Below are 26,127 nucleotides of genomic sequence, written 5' to 3'. Positions count from 1 at the left end.
GCAATTTGGGGCACCGTAATTAGCGCCTTCCCCATTCCCATAGAGCCCTATGGGACAAAAATGGGAATGGGGAAGGGCAATGGGGGAAGGGGGAATTACCGCCCGACCAACCTTGGAATAGGGCGGTAATTCCCCTTTCCACCAAGGCGGTGCCGGTATTTTACCGGCATTGACCAAGGTGCTAATAGCACCTTGGTCCTCCGCCTACCGTGTAATGAGGCCCACTGTATTCTTCTGACCAAGGACAGATGAAATGTCTTCCCTGTCACAGCATTAACAGTCAAGAGAAGTGCTGGTAGGAGAAAGGAATAAGGGCATAAATGCACCCTCCCGTGGGGAGGGTGAGAAAGTAAGCGCAGTGAAAGACAGAGGCTGGGATGAGAGATGTGGGGGTCAGGGCCAGCGAGGATACATTATGTCCCTGCACATCAGTCAGGCTACTGTATTATTAGCAGGGAAGAGAGGAGGAAAAGGAGGAGGAGAAGAGAAAGGTTTTGTGGCTTTTTCGGAATTTAAGGAACTTAACATTCAATTTGAATGTTATCTGCAAAGTGGTTGGAAATGTAGACTATCATTTCTTGCGTTGGTTTTATGAAGTTTCTATTGATTGTAATTAACACTGTGCTTACTGTGTGTTGTATGCTACTAAGGTGCACAGGAATGTTTTTAATTGCAACACAGCCTTGTTTTGGGAAGAATTATTTTATGTATCTAGGTTTGCCGCTTTATTATTGTGTTATTTTATGTATGGTGTTGTTTTATGGTATAAGTACATCTTTTGACTTGCTATATATTATATAACTAAATATTCCTTAATGTTAAACAATGACCCTGGTTTACATAGGTATCAAACCTCACGAAAACGTATATATGGTGAACAAAACACTGGGGGCCGTATTACAGACATGTTGCAAGAGCAATTAGCAGAAGGACACACATGTACACTTTTCTGCACTCTGCACTGGCACCAGGGCTAGGGAAAGATTTCCCTGGAAGAAACATGCTTTGAAAGACTATCATTCGGGCAGTGTTTGCCCTTATGATAATAGCATTTGTAGTGGAGCAAAGAGTATGTGATGCCAACATTCTGGAAGGTGGGCAAATTGGGCAAGTTAATACGTTCGTTAAAAATGCTTTGCACAGCCAGACTCACTTTTGTGATCAGCCTCACTGCAGAATGTGGGAAGGGGGTCCACCGCATGTGTGTGGGGGGTGGGGGGCACAGTCACAGATCCTCCCTCTTTACAATGCCATGTGATTTGATCTGCGGCAGACCTGAGGCTCCCCTACCCAATCCAGGATCAGAGGAAAGAGCAAGGGTGCCACTGGGTGTTTTTTTTAGACCGGAACAACATTCCTGTGACCCCCATGGAAATGTGGATGCGTGGCAGAAGACTTAACACTCATCTTTCAAAACATGCCATCCTGAAATGATAATGGAAATGTAAAATAGCATTTGCAATGACAGACGTCTTCTGGATGGCCACTGAAAAACAATGGGCTGACCCTGTCAGTCACAGATGACAACTGCCTACACTCACATGGGAGTTCACTCAGGCAATGCAACCCAAGGTGGCAGTCGTTCATACAATACACATATGTATGAGAAGCATGCCAATCGTCCTGCATGCCCACCGCTAGCCCTTACTACACCATACAAGACACCTTTGCCCCAGTAATTTTCAAAATCGAAGTAAGAGCATTCAGAAGACACTCTCTAATATAAATGAGTGTGTCCGTTTTAGGAATAAATGCAACACAGAAGATTTGGACACAAGCTACATTCATATATGTTGGCACTGCTCTGGCTTACCCAAATGATGTTTTCTTGCCGATACTGCTTCCAGTTGTGCCCTGTGTCGCTGAACATTAACACATAGCTGGTTACCCAATCGGAACTGCCGTATCTGCCCTGCGTGGCCACGGCATTGATCTCCAGCTTTTCTCCCAGGTCAACCTGCAGCCACTGCTGGGCATTCGATTCCACTGGGGACCAACCACCAGCACCTACAATAGCCATGCAAACACAAGACATGGTATAATGATCTACATAGGTCACATACAATGTATACCATAGGTTTGTGACTGATAGTAGTTTAAAGACATGGCATTGCGTCGCACAATCATTTGAAAAAGGAGTCTTTTAAGAGTATTATCACAAATGATGGGGGTGAGGGGGTTGCTCAATGTCTCCCTAAACGCGATGTCTATTAAATACATTGAAACAATTATTTTTTGTTAAATACACCATTTTGTAATTTGGCGATGAATATGGACATTTCTCCTGTTCTCCTTCCTGATCCAAAAGATCGCCCTTCCCGATTGGTTAGGTGTCTATATGTGCACATGGCATTAATCCCCCGTTGCAGCCCTTCGAATGGGGGCTTAATGCTACATTATGATCAAGCAGACTGCAAAAATACCTGGTCTGCTCAGAAATATTCAAGTGGTAGACATTGGGACTCATGATGAGATTGGTGCTGTGGTAACTCCATTACTAGCACATTTCTGGTGGTAACATATTTACCGCATTTTACCACACTGCCAAAATCAGATCTTGTAGGTGTAGAGGAGGACCTCCTTCCAACATGTACCACCATGTTTGCAATATTCCCAGAGGAAATACAACAGCACTCTGATCGAGGTCACAGCAGAGTAATCAAGGCCATCCTCGGAATGCACCAATATGCAAAGCACATGTAATCCTGGCACATTTTGACCAAATGCACATTCTGGGTTGTATGGCAAGATCCATTCCAAATCTATATTAGAGTGGCTTGGGGGGGGCATTGTACACGTAGGCAAAAAGCAGTGGTTTGTCGCCACAGCTTAGAAGCAAGGGGAGTCCGAATATTCTACAACGGTAAGCAGAGGGAATAGCTCTAGCAGAAGAACTAATCATAAACAATGCAAACTATCAATACCAAAACTCAAGGAATATTTCGTGAATAAGGCCAAAGAGGTACAGCAAAGGTGTCATTTGTTTTTAAGGAATCTGTGTGTGGAGAGAAGAATGTTTGGAACATTATATTGCTGTCCTCTGAAGACTTACTGCCACTTGCCAATTTACGGTAATATCTGATCAGTACGTAAGGGGCCAGTAAATGATGAACACATGTGACCACCGTATTCAACAATATTAAAGAGAAACTATGAAGGGAGAAGCCGCTCAGCCTGAGGGAGGTCAATGCATTTGTCAGGGTAGTCCAGAGTGGAAATGAGAATCTCTCTGAAGATCCAGCTGTGCCCGCCAGTAGCAATGATGAGCCATCTTCCAGTAGTGCTGAAGAATGGGGAATATAACACGTGCCCATAAAGACACCAGGCCAACAAGATGAAGAGTCACAGACACACAAGGGGAAACGATCATCTAAATGTGGATATTAGAGATGGGAATTCCATCAGAATAAAGAGTCCGAGTGCCTTATACTCAAGATTGAATATCTCAGTGTGACATGAAAGGATAGTAATCAGAAATGTGCCAGAAAGAACAATGGCCCATACCTAGATTGGGATAAAAGCAGAGAACTCAGAACATTATTTCATTCCGTCAGTACTTGGATGAGAAAACAAGGACACTTGACCTTAATGGCATGCCAGTGAAAATGTAACTTGACTCAAGGTCGCCATATACGTTAAATGATTGAAAACTCTACGAGAATGTCTTGTTGGGAAACCACATACTATGTTGAAATTGGATCACTTTTGAGTTAAAAAGAGTGAGGCTCTATTAAAAGTTTATTTGACACAGATGGGTGCACCGGTGGTTGGATGGAGCAGCCAAGCTGCTCTCCAACTGTAGTTGCATCCCGTGGAAGCATCGTACAAGGCACAACTGCAGAGGCAAAGAGGCTGAAGGAGAAATACCCAGTGAAATATTATTTCTAAACCTTTCTACTTCAAGGATCAAGAACAGGAGCTTCATTAAGAAGAATCCTAGACACCCATACACATAACATCACACCTGTAGCTGATGATTTATTTATTATAATGTATTTATTTGTACATTGATAGCAGCGCACAAAGCCCTGAGACATCTAGGCGCTAGTTACAGTACAAAAGCAGTAGTACAGTCCATAGTGTGTTGGACCGAGAATAAAGGTTACAAAATGAGCGTAGCCTGTGAGTGTGCACTCCAGTAAAGCCTCACCTCATGACGCGAGGGCTACATTAGGTGTACAGGTAAGCATAAAAACAACATTGTGTAAGTGCACATTCTGGGAAAGTATCACCTCATGGTATGGGGCTACATCAGGTGTACAGGTAAGTATATAAGCAGTATTTATGTGGGCGAACATTCAGGAAAAGCCTCACCTCATGGTGTGGTGGGCTATATCAGGTATACAGGTAGGCATCACCTTATGCTGGGGACTAAGAAGTGTTAAGGGTGTTAAGTGTGAATTGGAAAAATGTACTCACAACATGATGTGACAATGAAAGCCTATAGAGTCTTGAGAGCCTATTGAGTTGGCTTACTGCCTTTCACTCTGCGTGATTTCATGTAAACCCAAAGACACCAATGTAATGTGTGTGGAGCTCAGATACCTAAATGCATGCATATGGGTAGTGTGGCATGTCAGAAGGAGGAGGTGGACACAGAAGTAGCATTTCATACATAAGCTTGCATTTATCTCTCCCTATAGATAGAGGGTTTGCCCAACCTAATGAATCATAACTTGGTTGCTCGTCATCAGGGTTGTTGTTAAACAGAAGAGTCTGCCCTCTGTCCAACTCTGTCCTATTCTCGCCCTACCACTGATGAAAGAGATTTAACAAACAGAACTAATGCCAGGAGAATAACTCCCTTCTCCTGGTTTAAGTAGATGAGCATCAGGACAGCTTTCCAACACTCTTGTGCAAAGATCCTTGACAATAAGGGTGAAGCCAGGAGAATGACTCCAGATCAACTGTCGGGCTGATTTCTAATTATCTTTTGAAAGAGCTTCTGATTCAGCTAAAGGTGAGACAAGGAGAATTACTCCCTTTGCCTGGTCAAACTACATTAGCCTTAGAGGCTGTTTTCGGACATCTCTTGTAGCAGCCTTTAAAAGTCCTTGGATTACATGCAATTGTGATGTACGATTTGGATTGGCTCGATATTCTGGAAGGCTACTTCTGGAAAAAGGTTATGAAAATGGCTCCATCTACCCCGATGCAGTACCTGCACTAAGAGCTGGGACTGATGTAATTAAAAGTCCAACTGTTAAGTAGAAGAGGGGAGCTGTGTATCAAAGCTAAGGCCATCCCAAAATGTCATCTGCTGGTTGCAGGCTGTAGGGACAGATTGATTGTTGAAAACAAGGGGGTATGTGAGTTTAGTGTATTGAATGTTCAAATATTTAAAAAAAATGGGTAGTTCCTGTTATTCAGCTCTTGTACCAATTACCTTACTTCAAGGGCCATTTTCAGTGGAAAGATTAACTGGGTAAATATTTATTGTCACTTGTATATATTATGCACCTACTGTTATGTGGCTAATGTTACCTATAGCTTCCTACATGCAGAAACCAACCTTTGTCAAAGTCTGAACCCGGCGGTTCACAACTTTATTCTTAGATTGCAGACAAATCAGTTACCTTTGCTAGTTTTGAAAGGGGCTATTCTGAAAACACCACTAAAAGATAGGGTGTGTCATATTTGTAACACTGAAGTGAAGCTTGAATTTCTGAAACATGTTTTTACAGAGTGTGTTGTTTTGGGCTCTACCCATATGTGTCTACTCAGAAAAAATGCTTGGACATGTGAGTCCATAAGCACAAGTGAGTTTTGGTACATATGTCTGAACTCTGAGTCTGAATGTCTCCATATAAACCTTTATTAGGTATGGCATACTATTGCTAGAGTATTGGCTTGAGCTCCCAAGTCATGCTATACCTGATGTTTTATGCACTGATTGTATTATTACGTGGTTATAGACTTTTAGGATATTGTATTGTAATTACTAACAGACTTTTAATGATTGATAATGTGGATTTTAAGAAATGTAATGATGTATTAATTAATGCAACTTTGTAAAGGTTCTTTTAGAATCATACACAAACAAATAAAACATACAAGTCCCTGTAGTTTTTCCCAGGGACTTTCCTTGGTTTGAACCAATTGTCCAACAATTCTTCCTTTTTTAACACAATGTAAATTCCCAGGCTTTCCTGGCCGTCTCCTTGAGTAATTAAACAAGGGAGGTAATTTATCAACATGTCCTTTGATTCTTCCACGATTCTTAACAGCCATATTGTTAGAGAGAGACCACTCTTGTCATTCTGTTGATTCTAAATGTCTCTCTTCTGATTATTGTGACAAGAGAGATTACTCCCAAGCCACTCTTCACTTTTAAATTCGTTCTTTAGATTATTCTGATGAGGAAAATTACTCTTGATGTCCTCCACACTCATGATCATTGTGGCACTATTAATGTGATGTGGGAGATTACTACAGATGCACTCTTCACTCATTTTAAAGCCGTCTCCAGGCATACCGTAGCTCATGTTACCTTCGGTTTGTTGGGACAATGTCACTAATTCTTCCTGGGGTTTTGGGTTGGTTTGTTCCCTTCAGTCATTCATCATAATTCTCTCTTTACTCTCAGCTGCACTGCTGCAGCTCTGCAGGGTCTCTTGCCTCTCAGTACTGGCATTGTTGAAGGACCACATGGCTCACCTCCCTGAGGTCACACCACCGTTAACCTTGTTTCCAGCTACTGCTCAGTTCAGGGCTCCCTCTGGCTTTGGAAGATTCCTCAAACCTTTCTACAGCGTCCCCTTGACTACAGACTTTTTCTCCTTCAGACGTCTTCGATCTGAGGTCTGAACTTCCTGGTGCCAGTAGGCTTCACAATGGCTTCTTCTTTCAAGGAGTCCTTCCTAGCTTTTTATGTTATTTAGCTGGGTCATCCCCAGTGGAGTAATGCAGTCTTTCCTTTGTGTCCATGAAGTACCCTTCATGCCTTATAGGGGCAGCCTCTAAAATTAGTAGTTTGCTCAACTCCACCAGACTTCTTCTCACAATACTTATAGGAGATGACTCAATATTACTTTCTATGTTCCTTTCAATCTTCCTCGTCTTGGTGGATTTAAACGAGGTAAAGAGTGAACATTGCAGTAACAAAAAGTAGTGTTCCCGTTTTGGTCATCTAAAGTCCTGAAGGGTTGAATGGCCTCAAGGGTAGGAGGAGTAGGGAGTTACATCACAGAACAGGAGTAGTTATCCCCATGAGGGGAATCTTTCGCGGTGAGATGCCACATTCCACCACCCCTAGGAGGAATATTGGGTAGCATCCTCACCTCCCTAGCCTCACAGGTAGGGTTTCTCCTGGGGAGAAGTGACGAGATCCCATGAATCATCACAGTAGACGGACATGATTTACCCAATATTAGAGAAATGTTAATGCCATAGATCAAGCAACAGTTTTTCCACAGTGGATCTATCATCATGTTACTGTGAAATAGAACTGTGCAAGAACTCCAAGCATTGAACATTGTTCATCGCCCACTAAGTTGCATAACATTATTTATGTATGTCTTTTGGCTTAGCACCTGGTCGACACATTTCTTTAGTGGCTGATTCACAAACTATTTGGAGGTATGGGGTTGCACTACTTCCAAGATGCCATTTTGTCACCTGTAAAGATTTCAAGGAATACAATGCCAAAGTATGTATGGATGTTATCATCATTATAGCAAAGGTACATACCCTGAAATATGAAACATGATGTTTTTTCAAGTATAACTGACATATAGAATGGTTGCTGTGACGGTGCAATCAAAACTAAGAAGGTCCTTGTAAACACCATAGAAATACTGAAAAATAGCGAAGTATCACCTGCACTATTTTTTATGCCTCCATTTTCTTTTATTACAAGTTCATCAAAGTCTTTGCAAAGCTGCAGGAACTGTAAAAAACATGTCTGACATTTGAGTAGATGGAATAATGCCTATCAGAATTAGATTAAATGTAAGGAAACATTCCAGAAGATTCCACAGACTATGATTGTTTCTCGCCATGGCGAATACCCTTATTATGATGCATGCTCGTGAGACGGGTCCGAATTAAGTGCTCATACAACACAGTGGAGTCAATAGGTCACGGTACCATTTGTGCCAAAGGCACTGAAATGTGCAAACGTAATCGCTCATGTCCCAGTACCGGTACCAGGTGCACCGAGGAGCTATGAAATAATGAATTGTGTAACCAAATTGCCAATCAGAGTGTCTGCATTTGATGACAGAAGAAGAGGATCCCCACGTGGAAGGAGATGGACAGAAGAAGCTGGGACCAATCACCTGACATCCCGTATGGAGCAGGCTATATATGGATAAAGTTGCACCATCCAGCTACCTGGATTTGAAACCTATATGATGTGCATCACTTGTAATGCTTTTTATCTCTAAAACCCATTGCTCATGCTTTTTTTGTCGGAGCACTTTGTGGCAGCAGAGATTTCTGCAGGCACGTACTGGTATTTTTGTGAAAGTAAACCTTGTTCTCCTTGCAATAGGTGTGCTGTGCCTTTTTATATGACTATACACCTCCAACTGTACTGCACTCATGTTCAAACTAATTAAAAGTACACACAGAAGAATACCACATCATCAGCACTTACAAAGCATTACTGCCAACTTAGGTGGAGTGTGTATGTCTATGGCTGTTTGGGGTTACTATGTCTGTTATTTTGGAAATGTTTCACCAAGGATGACTGTAGAGAAAATTCAAGAATGACATCTAGTGAAGCTCTCCTTGCTCCACACTACACAGGGAAGATGCATGAGAAAAGGAGGCTTAGGGAAGGGCTGTGATCAGAGAACATTGGGAACACACCAGGTACTTGATAATTCAAGACCATTTCTTCAAGATTGTTTGTCATTTAAAGTGCCTAAAACATTCCATCAAAGATGAAATAATACTTTCAAAACTTTAACGAATAAACTTTCACAAGCATCTTAGATTAAAAAAATAAAACGTCTTAAATTATAAGCCTAGAAAACAGCTTCTGAGTGCAAGGAGACGGTCTACGTGGAACACATGTGAGTGCTGTATAATCAAGTGGGGGACGTTACATTCACTTTCTCTAAAATAATTAGTAGTGTTTCCCACTGGGAATGCTTATATTATGATTGTTCAAGATATGGCAGTGGTGCTGCTTTAATAAAATAACATTTCTGATACATTTATTTGATTGTGTCACCCCCACAGCGTAGACATCCTTGTCTATGAGATGTTTTCTTGCAGTATGGCAGAAGGTTGATTTGATACACAGGTCCCCAAGAAACGAATCACACTTCCAAGTAGTACATGCTTTAGCTAAGTATTAGATGTTTTGAAATAGACAACACATGCACTTTAATCCTAATGACTTAGGGCCTCATCACGAGTTGGGTGGTAACGCCGGCGCTAATAGTGCTGGTGCTATCTGCCCTACCGCCAACCCCCCCGGTGCTATTAGCACCGGATCACGGGTTTGGCGGTATTGGAAGTCCCAATTCCCCATTGAGCCTATTCGGGAATGCCCCATTCACCATTGGGCTCAATGGGGAAATTTTGCGCTCATACCGCCGGTGGATTTCCTGTCAGCAGTATGAGCACACATTTTTTGCGGATTTCCCCCCGGCTCAGAGCTGGGGAGAAATCCGCCGAAGCCCTGATTTGGCAGACCCTTAAATCTGGCGGTAATAGCACTAAAGCCGGATTTAAGGGTTACCGCCAAACTCGTGATGAAGCCCTTAGACAAAGGAATGCTTGATCACTCTATTTCTGTGTATCTGTCTGTGTCTCTATTTTTATAATACTCTGTTCCTATTTCTCTCCCTCGCTCACTCACTCTCTCTCTCTCTCTCTCCCTCTCTCGCTCTCTCATGTTGTCTCGCATGTTTCGCTCCCTATATGTCTCTGCGCCTTCCTTTTGTGCACTTGCACTTTCTTGCACTTATTTTCTAATTGCCTATCTAGCTAGCGATATATGTTGTACTCTATTTCCTTATCTAGATATATATATTTATTTAGCTTCCTATTCTCCTATTGCTTACTTTCTGGAAACTCTGATAACAAATAAGGCATTGTTGTATAAAGGATATGTTTTCACAAGAAGCCCTGTCCACTCTACCCATGCACAAACTTCATTTGAACGATATATGCAAGTGGTACACATCCTAGACAGAGCTCTTACCATCTCTTCTGTTGAGCTTTGCAAAGCTTGGGCTGTGAATTCCGAATAGTTCTGATGAGCTCAGAAATGCAGATGATGGCAGGGAAGCCACAAGTGGATCATCACAGTTATCTACAGACAAAATAGAAGACAAAAATATACTGTCAGAAAATAATGGTCACTGCTTCTGTGACATTCATATTATGAAAATAGAAGAATCCGCCGGCATGAGTACAGTATCCAGTGTTATGCTGTCACTGGATTAACAATGATTACCAAGTTCATTATATTGTTTTGGCTTGGCGAGGCCAGGCCATTAGAAATGACAAGTACAGACATACAAGTAACCACAGTGACAGGTCATTGGTGCATTATCAATGCAGTCACTGCTCCATAAATTACATGTAGTCGGCCCACTGAGTTCCTTGCGTGTGGATGGAAAGATAGAATGTATCATCATGTATCACAGAATGTATCATCATGTGCCTTCTCTATAGGGGTCATTATAACTTTACCACACTGCATATGATGTGCTGTACAAAAATCAAGACAATCACAAAACATGTACCACTAAAACATACATTACTTTACACTACTGTATTTGAATAAGGGTAGGTTGCATTACATCGGAATAGGTGGAAGCATACTGCAACCTGAGGGTTCCCAGATGTTCATTACTGCAACCCCTATTACAACCCTATCAAGCATCAATGCCTTATGAACCTAAGGCCTTCGTCCGCTGCATCTGTGCATCTGTCCCATTAGAAGAACGGACTGACTCTCCAGATGTGGCACTGAAGAGTCCTTTATGAGCACTTTCTGCTCATGTCTATCAGCATCTGTCTGCTGCTAGACCGACTGGAGACTTCATTGTGCTTTGTGCAGTTCCCCGTCCCTTTCCCTTCTTTCTTTCCATCTTTTTGCCCTCTCCCTCCATCCATGGTGCTCTCCATCTCACCTATTTACTCTAACTGCTACACTATCACATATCCTACCTACCTCTTGAAGCCTGGAAGGACAAAGTTGAAAAAAGATCTCCTGGTCTCCAATCCAGGCCTTACCATCGCTGACACCTACATCAATGTTTCTTCCAGCAGACTGTCACTGACATCGTCTTTTTCATTCCCTCCCAGACCTATGGACTCCACATATAGTCTCTGTCCTCTCTCATTTCTCCTCGCCCCCCATTAATGGAGACACCAGCTGGGAAGTACTCTTGGCGGGTTTCTCATCCTCTAGGTGCATCATTAACGTCTATCTCAATGACACAGTCATGGAACAAGGCTCTCAGCCCAACCTGTAACTTCTTGATAGGCGTCTTCTGTCTCTCATCAACTACTTCCCTTCTCCAGCCACTCCTCCAGCGGCCACCCCCTCACCCCTTCTCCACCTCTGATGGATGTACCATGTCTGTGGACCCCTCATCAGAAAACCTTCAAAGGTGGTAACAAGTTACACCTAGCTACCCTTAACTCTCGCTCTGCTGTCAAACACGCTTCTGATATCTGTCTCCTTCACAAAGTCTTTGACCTTGATGTTCTTGCCCTCACTGAGACGTGGTTCACTGCCAACTCTGTCACTGCTTAGCCTGAGGGATAAAAGATCCTCTCCAAGCCCATGCCAAACTGACCTAGAGGCGGAGTGACCTTGAACTTCCCTGACTGGATCCCTGCTACTATCATTCCCACTCAATCCTACTCCTCCTTTGAATGCCTCATCTGCAGGCTCTGTGTCTCTCCAACCCTATCACTGACTCTCGCCACCATCTACAGGACCTCACCTCTTCCTTTCTTGCCTCTACCTCCACACTTCTCCTCCTCAGTGACTTCAATATTCACCTTGGCTCTCCCGGGGCAATCACTAGAGTCTTCTGCAATGTTCTCTCCCTCATCATTCATCCCTATGGTCCGACGTACTCTGTTGGACACACCTTGGATGCTTTCATCCCCTCAGACATGTATATCTCCAACCCTCTCACTACACCTCTCTTCTGGTCTGACCATTCCCTCCTGTCTTCTCATCTGGATCTTTGGTCCCCCAGCTAAGCCACTTTCTGCAATGACTTTGTCCTTCTCTGTCATTCAACAGATGAAGCAAGTGTCAGTTGTTGCCTGACATTGCTGGCACTTTCATTCCCCCTCCCACTCATCCCATGGACTCCCACACCAACTCGATCCTTGCTAATTTTCACCATTCTATCACCAATACCCTGGATATCCTTGCCCCTGTCATGAGAACCCGAATGAAACCTGCATCCAAGCGCAACACCTGATATGACTCTGACCTACCCTCTCTGAAATTCAAGTGCAGAGTGGCTGAGAGAAAGTGGCGGGCATCAGACTCATCCTCTGACAAACTGGCCTGTCGCCTGCTCCAAAGGCAATACAGACTCTCCATTCACTCAAAGAAGAGGGCTCACATCCAAGCCTGCATCTCCGGGGCCACTAACAACTATGGAAAACTCTTTAAAATCTGCAAGGAACTCAACAATCGTTCTACAGTCTCCACATCAACCCTTCCATCCCTGACCCTCTGAACCTCTCTGGCAACCCACGTCCTTTCCAAAACTCAGGACATTATGTCCTCACTCTCCTCTTCCAACTCTCTTCTCCCTCCCCAGCAGTCATTCCTCCCTTGACTCCTCTCTCCCCTTCCCTACTTCTCTCCTCCTTTTCTCCCATAGCAACTGAAGAGGTCTCTAGACGAGTCCTCTCTATGAAAGTCTCCTCCAAACAGGTGCTCCCCTGCTCCTCCAGAACTATTAAGGACAACATTGCCTCCCTTGCTTTTTCCCTGGCTGATTTCTGTAACCACTCATTTGTCACCAGCCCCTTCCCTCCTCGCCCTCACCCTCTTTCTGGACAAACTCCCGGAGAAGCTGGCCATCTACTAACTGACCAAATACACTGAATCTGTTTGCTATCTCCACGACCACCATTCTTGCTTCAGAGCAGCCAGAGGCACAGAAACTGCTCTACTGAACACGCATGATGACTTGCTCGCTAATCTTGATGCTAACTCTCCATCCGTTCTTATCCTTCTGGATCTTTCCTCTGCCTTCATCACGGTGAATCATGTCATCTTGTCATTTCGGCTCTGTGACACCATGGGCATCATGGGCCTGGCACTGTACCGGTTGACCTCCTTCATCTCCAACTGATCTTCCCAGGTTCAACTTGGCCCTTTTTAATCCAATATCACACTCACCACATGCGGCATCCCTCAAGGCACTCTCCTCTTGCTGAAGCTTTTCAACATCTACCTTGCCCCTTTGGCCTATTTGATCTCTTCCTTCTCTTCTCACTTCCAGTATTATGCAGATGACACAAAGCTCTCCTTCAAGTGTACCCCTTCTTCCTCCTCTCTCATCCCTGACTGTCTGACTGCTATACAGTCATGGTGAACTACCAATGATCTCTGCCTTGAAGCTAGTAAAACTTAGATCCTTTTCATTCGGACCCCAGCTCCCACCTTCCTTCTGTCCCTCTGGCAGCACTCTATGGGTCCCCTCCCTTTATCTTCGTGTAAGGCACAAAACCTTGGTGTCATCTGTGATTCCTCTCCTTCTCTCCTCTCAAATCGGACCTTGCCTAGAAGGCCCACTATCAGCTGCACCCCCTCAGAGGTATTCTCCCTTCAATCATCTTCCCCCTGAAACTCAACATCTCCAGAGCTCTGGTCCTCTCTAGGCTTGACTTCAGTAACAGCCTCTTCCTCAATCTTCCTTATTCCTCCCTTTGTCCACTTCAACTAATCCAGAAAAGGACTGTGAGTCTTATTCTTGGCCTCGAGTGCAGGGAATGCACCATTCCTGCCCTAATTTCTCTCCACTGGCTCCCGGTTGCTGTTAGGGTAAAAATGAATACCCTCTGCATCATCCACAAGGCCTTCTGGTGCCTATGAATATGCTTCTTCCAACTCTCTCTCTGTAAATACCTCCCTGCTAGAGCCCTTCGGTCTGCTAGTTCCACTATCTGTGAATCAGACACTTCTCGAAGCAAAGAGTGGGGGGTAGATGTCTCTTCTCCACAGTAGTCTCCCTCTGGAATGTTCTCCTTGCCCCTCGCATGCTTGAGTCAGATCTCCTTAAGTTCCAGAAGCTCCTCAAGACCCTCCTTTTCTCCTCCTCGTTCACTCTCTCCCTGCTTACACCTTCTTCTGTCACATTGACTGGCTGCCTGGTTCCCACTGAGTACTACACGACTCCAGCCCCCCACCCTGTCCACCCCCGCCCTTCCCTGCACGTACCTGCATTCCATGGCACTTGCCCTCTGGCTTCCATTTACCAATTGCCTCTTTAGCCTCTTTGTTCCCACCTCAGCAATTGTTTTTGCACAGACCAGCACTCCCCTCCCCCTCACACTTCTTGTTCTGCTCTTGCACAATCCGAATGTTAGAAAGTCTAGTAGGACTGTTATTGTATCTTTCTGCCTGGACCCCTCCCCTTTTTTGTCTTGTGGTGCCTTGAAACACCTTTTGTTGTATAGGCGCCTTAAAAATATCCCAAAAATAAATGCATAAATTAATTGTTACAAGAAATGGAAGAGTCTACAGATGGAAATACTCTGTGTGACATGTGTACCTTTCTTTAATCCGAGTTTAGGCATTTTCAACGCACTGTGATATTAGAGGTTTCACCTTACGACCCTTAACATCTGAAATATGCCCTGCTGGGCGACTGAAAAAAGAATGTCCTCATTAGAAGTAAGCCATCATTTTTTCATATTATGCCTACGCTTTAACTTATACACAGCCTGATATTCAAATTGAATATAAAATAATTAATACATCTTTAAGCATGTATGTGATGTATAAAGTTCATTTCATGTTGGGTAGCAACAGACACACCAAGGTAGTTACATGTAGGGTGCAGGACAAGCACTCCTCGTGTTCTTTAAGTTTTTTTGTTTTTAGGATGTCCCCCCTTCGACTCAATGTAAAAAAAAAAATTAAAAAATGGTGGCATTAGATAATGTCAGCGGCTAGTAGAACCTATATTTTAAAATTATTTAGAACATAGCATTTATTGTTAAATAATTAAATAACCCATATGATTTGTCACATGGAGTTTACTGTTAGGACTTGACATTCAAGATTGTTTATTCCTACAAGTTATATTAATGTATGATATGCCGTGAACAATCTCATAAGCGTAAAACATTTTGGGGGTATAATACTAATTTGGTATCATTATAGATTATTCTGTGTTGATATGGTTCTTGTAAGACTAACATTAAATCATCTTTACAAAACCTTAACCATAGATCACAATCAGTCTAAATACTAAATGTGACTTGGTTTATAGTCCAACCAGTTACACAATTCATGTTGTCTCCCTAAGGCACACGCGCAGCATTCTTCCTCCAGATTAGATTAGAATATGCGGTAGGTATTAGGACTAGGGCCCAAAGAGGATAGCTTCTACCCCCTGCAGTTAGTTAATATTACGAATGAGGCCCAATCTATGGTCTCACACTTCATAGATAAACAGCATAATGAACTGATCTTGATGGACAGTCCTCATGCGTTTTAAAGGAGGAACCACAATACATGGAAATAACATTCATAGGAGCAAAGACTAATCTTTAAAACAGAAAGCCACAAGATAGTTCTCATTCAGAAAATGCAGAAAGGTTCCCGTATCACCTATTTTATTATTTCAGGTCTTCCCGTCATACTACTAAGGTAGATACATAAAACATAAACATAAAGACTTGTGAATATTTTTTTTTTTTTATGTGGGCAACATACACTTCTGTAAAAAGGTCTTGTCAATATTGGGTTTGGTTTTTAAGTTTTTTTTGATAATCTGTCAAAGGGATTTGAGATGTTTTGCCCCCATGTTATACCATCGTATGATCACTAGGTGACATACTGCTACTATCCAAGACTAAAATGAAGGATTAAATTGAGCTAGGTCCTATAATAAGCCACTATTTCTATAGACCACAGCTTTGTAGGACTTTAAAGAAAAGTCTTGCACGTTAGCTCACAGAACACTGGTTACTATAATGAATGTGTGCCAGAGAAAACCACAACCGTTATAATGTGTTTAGCCATTTTAATATGTCCACTGCCATATGCCACGGTACCAACACATAAAAAGGATTCTGGCCAAGTATCAGGAAACACAAATCCCAGCATTAGAGATAGAAAAGGGGCTAGGCTGCAACAGTCTAAGCGTGTGTACAGCTACTTAGTAAACTACAGGTGAACTGCAATGCCAGAGAGTGAACAAACGCTACTTCATGTTCCATCCCAGAGATCATGAAGGTAAGCAAAAGATCCTATAAAGGGTAGACAGCCAGATACTAATTGTTAAAAACAAATTAATCACACACCCAGATTACACTAAAACTGTGTATATGTTTTATTTCAAATCCTGTGCAGATTTTTCTTTGAAGTCAAGAGGCATACATTTTGAAATATTTAAAGAGAAACGTGTAAACATGCCCCACTCTACAAGGAAACCTCTAATAGGGGTTGGTAGAGTGGTTAGTGCCAAAAACTATACATGTTTAATTGCCACTTAAAGCAGGAGCAACACGAACAGACGGAAGAATCGATAACTGCTCTGGGAAAATTATTATTTTGAAATATTGTTTGTGCATACACATTAGCACAACGCATTGCAGACAGTTACCTCAATGCTGCTAAAGGGGAGAACTCTACGAAACACACCTATTGAGTTAGAAAACAATAGAAGGCATTTTGTGCTATCTGTTGCCTAAAGATCATCCGACACTGAGAGAGGCCAGGCACCCAAAATAAATATGCATCAGTTAAATATTACAAAGTTCTTCCAGTACTCCATTTAAATTAAGCATAGATGTTTAGATCGAGTAGTGGTAGTGCTACATTGCATGTTCCCCTTACAATGTGTCTATATTTCCTGACTGCAGGATCTGTATAATAACATTTCGATGACATAAGAACCCCCCGAGGAAGGCCCAGTCTATAGTCTTGTGGCTGAAACGTGTAAGAACTAAGTTTCCAATTGAAAAAATTATGCCTAGGAAAAACTCCAGTACTCAATACAAATTAACCACAATTACCATTTAAAAACATAATAATTTTGTTCTGTGAAACTGGCTTTTGTATTTATGAAATCCACATCTTAATGTATGATGTTGCTGTCTGTTTTAAGTACTAACAGTTCATGATACTACTGTTTTCGCCCATCAGAAGATGCAAACAGTATTTTTTTTTCATTGGAGGCGAAACAAGGTGAGACTGCAGATGAACAATTGGAAGCTGATTATAATACAGACGCTGAGGCACTGTTTATGGAATGACTGTCCTTGCCTATTCCCTCACCAGTGGTTAACATGCAAACTTCAGTGACAAAATGTTCGGGTGATATACACGTAATCCAATACTATTTAGAGTTGGATGATCATTTCATTTTGACTTTTGAAGCTATTTTGATGTTGAGGTTTCCCAGCTGAACGAAGAAAAAAATGTTTTGGGCATTTGCCATCAAATTCCCTCTTTAATAGTGGCTTTATCCTATGATATAGATAAGATGAATTTCAGTAATCATGATGTGTTTGTAGAGATATTTATGCAATTTCCTTTAATGGGCATCTTCACACTTACAGTGAGGCATGGTTATTACCCAATGATTACATCCTCCCAATAGAATTAGGCTTTCAAACCTTTTGTCTCAAATCTATACACATTTAAGGATCAGATTTTATTCTACACGTTATTCTAGTTTTATTATCATGGGTTACCTCAATGGAGGTTGTCGTGATCTCTGTGGCAATGGTGATGAACTCTTTGCTTCAACATCTGCTGCAGCAACATTGGGTAACATTTCATTTCCAGAGCAAGGCTTTTAATGGGCCATGTTGTTGGTGGCAGAGAGTTTGGTTTTGCCTAATGGAATGATTAGAGGTTGACATTCCCAGTAATCATACTTATTTTAACAGCAAGGCTAAATCCACTTTTGACCATATCTATATTTCAAATAACTATGTTGAGATATTGACGAACGTAAATAATTGCTAGTGATCATGTTTTTCTAATTGCTTCAATTTTAAATGATGTTCAAAGACACAACTCTTTGAGAATATCACAGGAGTTTAATGTTGAAAATGGCAAACATCTTGTTTATGTGTCTGTCAATAATGTTTAGTTCACGGAGCAATATTTCAAGTCATGTTGTTTAGGTACAACCTCAATTTAGCCTTTATCAGTGCTGGATGTTTCCTGGAAAGTTTTCTGAGCTAACAAAACATTGGGTGAAGGCAAGTGCAGCAATACACAAAGCTTTATGTATTCACTCTCCTTAGTACCATTTATTGATTTTCGATTTAGATATCTTAATATAGGAGTTTACATTATGATAATCTTAGATTCTTAGATGTATTCTTATGAATAATGTTTAGACCTGGAAATATTACAATATTTTGAAATGTAAATCAAGAAACAATTATAAGAGTTGAATAATTGTTCATACACAATATCTTAAAAACAGAGAGATGGCAGCAAATGCTTGAACATTTAAAAAAAAAAGTGTGTTCACATTTTGGGCTTTGCTGTCTGATAATACAAAGAGAAGATATGTTTTGCAGTCCTACTCCATCTTCCGTGATACCTGGGTCAAACACTTTGGTGACTTGTAGAATTCAGAATCTGTGGTTGTTAAACATTTGGGGAACTCCACCCACAACAATCTGGCTTTCGACCCGCCCACAGCACCGAGACAGCCATGTTAGATCTCCAGACCAAAATGCTCGGCATTATGGACAAGGGTAAGACAGGCCTTCTTATTTTACTCGACCTTAGTGCCGCTTTTGACCTCCTGGACCACAACCTACTCCAGATTGCTCTGAAAAAGTCCACCAATTGTTCTGATGAAGCCACCAGCTGGATAATGTCATTCTTAAAAAATAGAATATCCAGGGTGCACTGGGGGGACAAGTTCTCACTGGAAAAAGAAATCCTCTGTGGAGTCCCCCAAGGGGAAAGCATGTCACCACTGCTGTTTAACATCTACCTGAGGTACTTATGCCTAGTTCTTGACCATATCAACACCTACTTCACTAATTACGCTGATGATACACAGCTGGTATTTGAGCTAAGTGGCGATTATCAAAAGGACAGTGAGCAACTCAACATGATTTATAGTTATGTAGAGCAATGGATGGACTCCAACTGGATGTGCCTTAATGGGAAAAAAACGGAGCTCATGATTTTTGGCTCATTACACGCCCGAGCTAAGCTACCCACATCCTACGCATCCTTTCAGATCAAAGACACACCCATTCCAGTATTAGGCAAGGTCAAAACCCTCGGTATGCTGCTTGAAGCATCCTTAGGGGCAGAGGCCCAAGCACTATACGTTAAGAAAAACTGTGCCTACCACCTCCGTCTAATAAAAGCCATCAGACCCTTCATATCAGAAGATAATTGCGCGACCATAGCTAGAGCCACCATCTTGTCACGCCTCGACTATGGCAATGCCCTACTTCTGGGGGCCTCCAAACGGTGCCTACAAAGCTACCAAGTTATACAGAACAACGCAGTAAGAACCGTCAAACTTAAATCTAGGACAGAGCATATCAGCAACTCCAGAAGGGAGCTACACTGGCTTAAAATTGAAGATAGGGTGCACTTTAAGACCCTAACTATCGTCCATAAATGCATCCACGGAAAAGCACCAACATACCTAAAAACGAGGATCAGTTCATACGTCCCAAACAGAACACTGAGATCATCCCTACTCGGCAAAATTGCTATAGCCCCACATAAACTTAAAAGTGGCCTAGGCAGAGCCTTTCCGACCCTTGCAGCCAACCTTTGGAACAATCTCCCGGACCACCTAAGATTAGAGCCTAACTACATCCGTTTCCGCAAATCTCTAAAAACCCACATCTTCAAATAATACTCCACATGTTCTAACCTCAGCCGGAGGAATCCTTGTATTTCCCTCCCGTCCTCATATGTCCGTCTCACTGTCAGTCTGTCTATCGTGTTCCTATCTCTGCGCCCCGAGGCTCGCGAGCTACCGGCGCACTACAAATATTAAATAAATAAATAAATAAATAAATAAATAAAACTTTACATTTAATAGCTTACCCTTAGTAGGCTGGAAAGTGTCCTTTTCGAAACCCAATTTCAATATTGCCATTATACAAATTAAAGTGTTCTAGAGCTATGGCTTTGATAAACTTTCTTATGTATTCCTGAAGGTCAATTTAACTTTATGGTCTCACATGTTACCCATATTATTTGATAATACTGCCACTGCTATTCAGTTTATAACTTTCTGGACAGTTTCCCACAATATCCCTATATTTAAAAAAGGGTGTAGAAGAGGTACATTTAATTATCACCCCCAAAGTATTGTTAGATCCGACAAGTAAAATATTGTGCTTGTTTCTTCTTAAGGAAGTGAAATAAATATACATGAGAAAAACCTTCTACCCATTACCAAACACGTTTTTAGAAAGGATACAAATAAGGCAATTAATGGTCTCGTATTGGATGCAATAAAATATGAGTCAATGAGGCCCTGAAGGGCAGTAATAATTCTACTTATGTTGTTTTTAGGGTGTTACAGTCACTTTTGATAATCTAGTTAGATGACAACTGTGTTATAAGCTTGTAATTTGGGGACTCCATGTATTGCTGATTTCATTTCATACTGATAGAACTATTCACATAAAATGAAACTCTGAAGTCTCTTTAAAAAAGCATATCATAATTATGTCTTCCCTTCAACAGGGGTGTGGGTTAGACCTCCGCCCATTCAATCTGCATCTAAATAATCTTAATTAGTCTTCATATAAGGTTAATAATATCCCAATGAATTTGTGGAAACTCGGATATACATGGCTTGTGTAATTTAGCAATCATATATTATTTTGGATAACACATTGCACTCCAAACATCAATGTAGATCACATTTGCAAATATTCACATGAAAATGATCTGATGGTAAATGTGTCCAGATTTGATACTACACAATTCTCAAAAAGCTCAATTGGCAGAGGAGAAATGCTGGTACCTAAATGGACAGATGCTAAAACAGAATGAGCAAATCATGTATATTTTACCATCACTAACTCCAACACAGGAAGGGCCATGGTAAAGCACAATCCAATAAAAGTACTCCTATGATTGAATCTTTAACATGTTCCATCTAAAACATGTTGTTTATTTCTTTTGTACCTGTGTTACTGTTATCCATCAAGAACATCATTCCAGTGCTATTAAATCACAATGACTGTTCTCTGGCTGTCCAGCAACCAACTAAAAAAAATGTTTTTGAGACTTACATACAGGGATTCCTTTACAGATTATAATGGCAGAATTATTGTTAACTTCTTCTTATGCTACAACCAAAAATGACAATGCATGTGAAAAAATAGGTTTGCTAAGGATAATTACTTTGCTTTGTCGATTCAGGCTTTTACACTTAAAAAAAAGCAATTCTATGCGGGAATGCAGGGATTTTATAAATGTTTTATATTTAAACTCAAAGGATCCCTAGGATTTGTATTTACAAAATACAAGTGGAAAGCTCAAGTATGGGATTAGGGATGCAAGTTACCATATATGGAACCCAATACCCTTACAGCTAAATATGTTGAACACTGTATTGGGTGCCTTAATATTCAGCCCCACATAATAACATGTCATAATATATATTATGCTGGGCAATGTACGTTCTATTGCTTTAAATTACAAATGTATGGAATCTTGTTGGAACACAACGTGGTTATTGAAGGCAAAGTATATACATAGTTGATTGTGCAAGGACTACACAGTAAAACATCTTTGTAGTGTTTGCCCTATGTCTACATTGCAAATGTGTCATTACTTTGGATGTTTTGTTCACCATGCCGATATGAAAGGAGTAGGCCAATTTCTTTGATTGTAGCCTGAGAAAACGTGTGCAGTGTGTTTTAATAACGAATTGGAAAACAAATCTGTCAGTTCAAGTTTATTTATATCTATATAATTTTTGCATTTTTTGAATTGGGCCATAACAGAATAAATAAATAAAATAAATTATGAGAATGTATGTATTTAAAATGAACCCTGAAAAGAATGTATTGAAAAATGCATATGTGCGTTTACTGAAGAGTATTAAAGAGTGTGAGCTAGCAGAGGTTTTTACAATTGTATTTCTCGGCTTTATTAAAAAAAGTTGTATTTTTTATGTATCGCATGAATATATGTATTTTTTTTTATTGGACATTTGTATGGCACCTATACACAAGTGTTTCCAGGTGCCACAAGACAAATTGGGGAGTGCACCATAGAAAAAAAGTAGGACAACTAAAACGGTTATATTGGCCGTCTGACAATCCTACCGTGGAAGTACAAGAACACGTTGGTAAGTGCTGGGGGGAGGGAAGAGGGAAAGGTGCAGGGGTGAGGTTCCGAATAGGAGGAGGGGCAAGTGATGGGGGGCCAGGAGGGTAGGTGCTGGGGGGCCAAGATGGCAAGTGTCAGGGAAAAAGGGGGGGTGGGAGGGGGAAGTGTGGAGGACAGGGTGGACCAGGTTAGGGTGGGTGCGGAGTACAGGGTGGACCAGTTTAGGGCTAGTCCGGGGAAGAGAGCCTGGGGGCAAGTGCTGGTAAAGGATGTTGGGGGGACCACTAGAGAGGTGGTCTGGCCCCTCTGTGACTCAAAAGGGACCAGGCCCCAGTCGCAGTGGCAGAGGGATCGTTTAGCCAGGGAGCGGGAGCAAGAAGGAAGAGTAGAAAAGTAAAGTCTTAACAAGTTTTCGGAACTTAAGAAGATCCAGCTAAAGTCTGAAAGGTTGTTCCAGAGGGAGGAAACAGCCGAGAAAAAGGGATATACCTCCCACTCTCTGTTTGGAAAAAACATTTGACCAGCAGAGAGTTGGAACCAGAGAACCGAAGGACTCTGGCAGGGAGGTATTTGGAGAGGGAACACTGGATGTAGAGGGGTCCCAGGCCACATACAGCTTTGTGTATGATGCAAAGGGTCTTGAATTTGATCCATGCTGTAACCAGGAGCAAATGGAGAGATTTTAGGGCTGGTGGTATGCGGTCCCTGGGCTTGAGGCTAAGGATAAGTCTTGCAGTCCAATTCTGGATTAGTTGAAGGGGCGAATGGAGGAAAGAGGCAGATTGACTGATTCATACATGCTGTATTTGTAGATTTACAAGGACAGACACTGTACTTTGAGGTTCATTTTTACTGTTGGGTTTCTCTTAGCCTTTTGTAGATGTTCTGAATATATTATCAAAAGAATATGTGTTTAGAAGTACAATCAAAACCCATAAAACTGAAAATTGAAGTTATGCAGTGCTTCAAGTGTGGGAGTGATGTCTGGTGGAGTAGTATTCAATGGTATTAACAACTTTCATTGCAGACTTGTCTTCAATTACATACGTTGACAAACTGTATTTCTATTATTATTATTATTATTATTATTATTATTATTATTATTATTATTATTAATATTATCTGGGTTGTACTGACCATGGACCTACCTTTGAGAAGCAATGGTGGACTTTACAATCACAGAGGGAACAACATGGTGAGAGGAGCAAAGAAACATGTGAGTAGGGAACTAACAACAATGGAGGTGGAAGGTAGGCATTTTGTCAGCAAGGGATCGACAAACAACCAGGGGAAGAAACAGTAGGGATCAGATCCCCAAGTCTCAGGTAGGGTTGGCATCATTTGTTGTTCTACACCACAAAGGGGTGAAGGTGATGCAGAATATGCCTGGACACAACACTGCATATTTTTAAGGCCATCAAGAGTAAAACAAACACGATTCATGTTTGCTTTACTCTTGATGCCCATTTTGTTTTACATGGAATGACTGGCTTATGTCAGTGGGCGAGTCTGGATTTGTTTTTTTATGTGGCAAAGTAGAAAACATATCCAGACTGCCACACCAACGTAGGCCAGTATTGCCAAGGCAGTGCGGTGCTGAGAGGACCGGAATCCGGAGCATGGCTGTAGGTAGGAAAATACCACCAAAAATGTATTTCTGTGTGCGTGTTTGCAATGGTTTATATCTGTAAGTGGGTGTGTAAATGAGAGAGGGTATGTTGTTTGGGTGTGCATGTTTATGCAAGAGTGTATGAATGCTATAAGTCTGCATGGGTGAATTTGAGTGTCTAATTGATTATGAATGAATGTTATATGAATGCTGATGCGTGTGTAATATGATAAGTCATTTATAACGCACCTGTGCACAAGTGTTTCTATGTGTGAAAAGACAAAGAAGGGGAGACACAGGAAGGACAAAACAAACAATCTCACTAGGACTTGTGTCATTCAGATTGTGCTAGTGCAGGGGGAAGGGAGAGGAGAAGTGCCAGGGGCAGGGGAAGGGAGAGTGCAATAAGCAATGCCCAAGTAAAGGTTCTAAATAAGTGCAAGGAGGCAAGGGACTGTAGTGTTGCAGATACAGTCCCTAGTGCATGGTAGGCCAGAGGCAGTGCATGGGGCTACTGTTGTGAAGGAGCCTGGTCCCCAAAAGGTTCTGAGGGAGGCCAGGTAACCAGTTAGTGCAGCAGACAAGAACATCAGAGAGAGAGAGAGCGAGAGAGAGAGAGAGAGAAAGAGAGAGAGAGAGAGAGAGAGAGAGAGAGAGAAAGCAGAAGTGAAAAGGAAGGACTTGAGTTGCCAGAACCTGAGGTGTTCCTTCTCAAGTTTGTGAGAGGCAGGGAGGCACCACCCGAGGAGAGAGATCTACCCCCACTCTCAGCCTGAAGAAGTGTCTGAGCCTCAGAGAGTTGGAGTTGGATGAGCAGAGTGCTCGAGAAGGAAAGTGCTTAGAAAGAGAGAGTTGGATGTAGTGTGGTCCCTGGTCCCAGAAAGACTTGTGAACAATGCAGAGGGTCTTGAACCTGATCCTTGTAGCCACCGGGAGCCTGTGGAGAGAGTTCTGGGCTGGAGAGATATGATCCCTGGGCTTCTGGCCAAGGACAAACCTCTCAGCCCTGTTCTGGATTAGTTGCAGATGGCCAAGAGTAGAGTTATGCAAATTAAGAAAGAGGCTCTTGCAGTAGTCCAGCCTAGAGAGAACCAGAGCTCTTTAGACAGTGAGCTAATGGGGGAAAGCAAGACATGGAACAATACCTTTGATTAGGTGCAGCTGGTAGTAGGGCTTCTTAGAGACACCCGTGATGTGAGGAGAGAAGGAGAGGGTGGAGTCGACGATGACACCAATGCTTTTTGCCTCGCAGGACAGGGCAGATAGGGGGCCCAAGGATGGCAGCCAAAGTAAAAGAGGTAAAGCAGGATCTAAGTCTTACTGGCATTCAAGCAGAGATCGTTAGAGGCACACCATTCCTGAATCGCGGATAGAAAATCAGGAATGAACGAGAGAGGAGGCTGAGGTAAGCCTGAAGGAGAGCTGAGTAACATCAACATAACACTGAAAGGTAGGAGAGAAGGTAGAAATTAGGTGGGCCAGAGGTGCCAAGTAAAGGTTGAACAGCCAGGGTGAGAGGTTATTGACCTAGGGAACATCATATGTGGAGAGAGAGTAGGTGGAGAGAAAGGACCCCATTTGGATGTGGGAGGGTTGATCGGAGAGGAAGGAGGTCAACAAGGCTAAGGTCTGATCCATGATGCCCAGGTTGTCACATAGACAATTGATCAGGATGGTGTGGTTGACTGTGTTGAAAGCAGAGGAAATATCAAGCAAGGAATGTCAATATTTGAGAGCAGGTCTTCACTGGTGTTCAGGAGGGCAGTGTCTGTGCTTCTGGCTGCTCCAATGCCAGACTGATGGTCATGGAGACAATTAACACATTTGGTATGGAGAGTAAGCTGGGAAATTGCCAACTTTTCCAGGTGTTTGCCCAAGAAAGGAGTGATGGAGATCGGGTGGTAGATTGCTGGAGAGGAATGATCGGCAGACAGCTATTCAGGATGGGGTGAACAAGGGAGTGCCTTAGGGGAGGGGAAAGTTCCAGTGGCAAATGACTGATTGCAGAAATCGGCCATGGCTGGAGCGAGGGTGTCAATGAGGTCCT

General features: G+C 42.2%; 1 protein-coding gene across 1 annotated transcript in view; it reads right to left on the bottom strand.

Annotated features, from left to right (window-relative positions):
- Positions 1-26,127, bottom strand: part of LOC138489132 (contactin-associated protein-like 5) — a 1,196,734-nt gene that overhangs the window by 967,363 nt on the left and 203,244 nt on the right. Inside the window, exons 2-3 of the mRNA XM_069616767.1 lie at positions 10,160-10,270; positions 1,814-2,007 (exon numbers count right to left, since the gene is read on the bottom strand). Of these exons, the coding sequence (XP_069472868.1) occupies positions 1,814-2,007; positions 10,160-10,270 (305 nt within the window). The remainder of the gene's footprint in view (positions 1-1,813; positions 2,008-10,159; positions 10,271-26,127) is intronic.

Source organism: Ambystoma mexicanum, chromosome 9 (genome assembly GCF_040938575.1).
Source record: "Ambystoma mexicanum isolate Mex_15411 chromosome 9, UKY_AmexF1_1, whole genome shotgun sequence".
NCBI lineage: Eukaryota > Metazoa > Chordata > Amphibia > Caudata > Ambystomatidae > Ambystoma > Ambystoma mexicanum.
The sequence above is the reverse complement of the archived record's forward strand: the minus strand, read 5'-3'. Positions and strand labels throughout refer to the sequence as shown.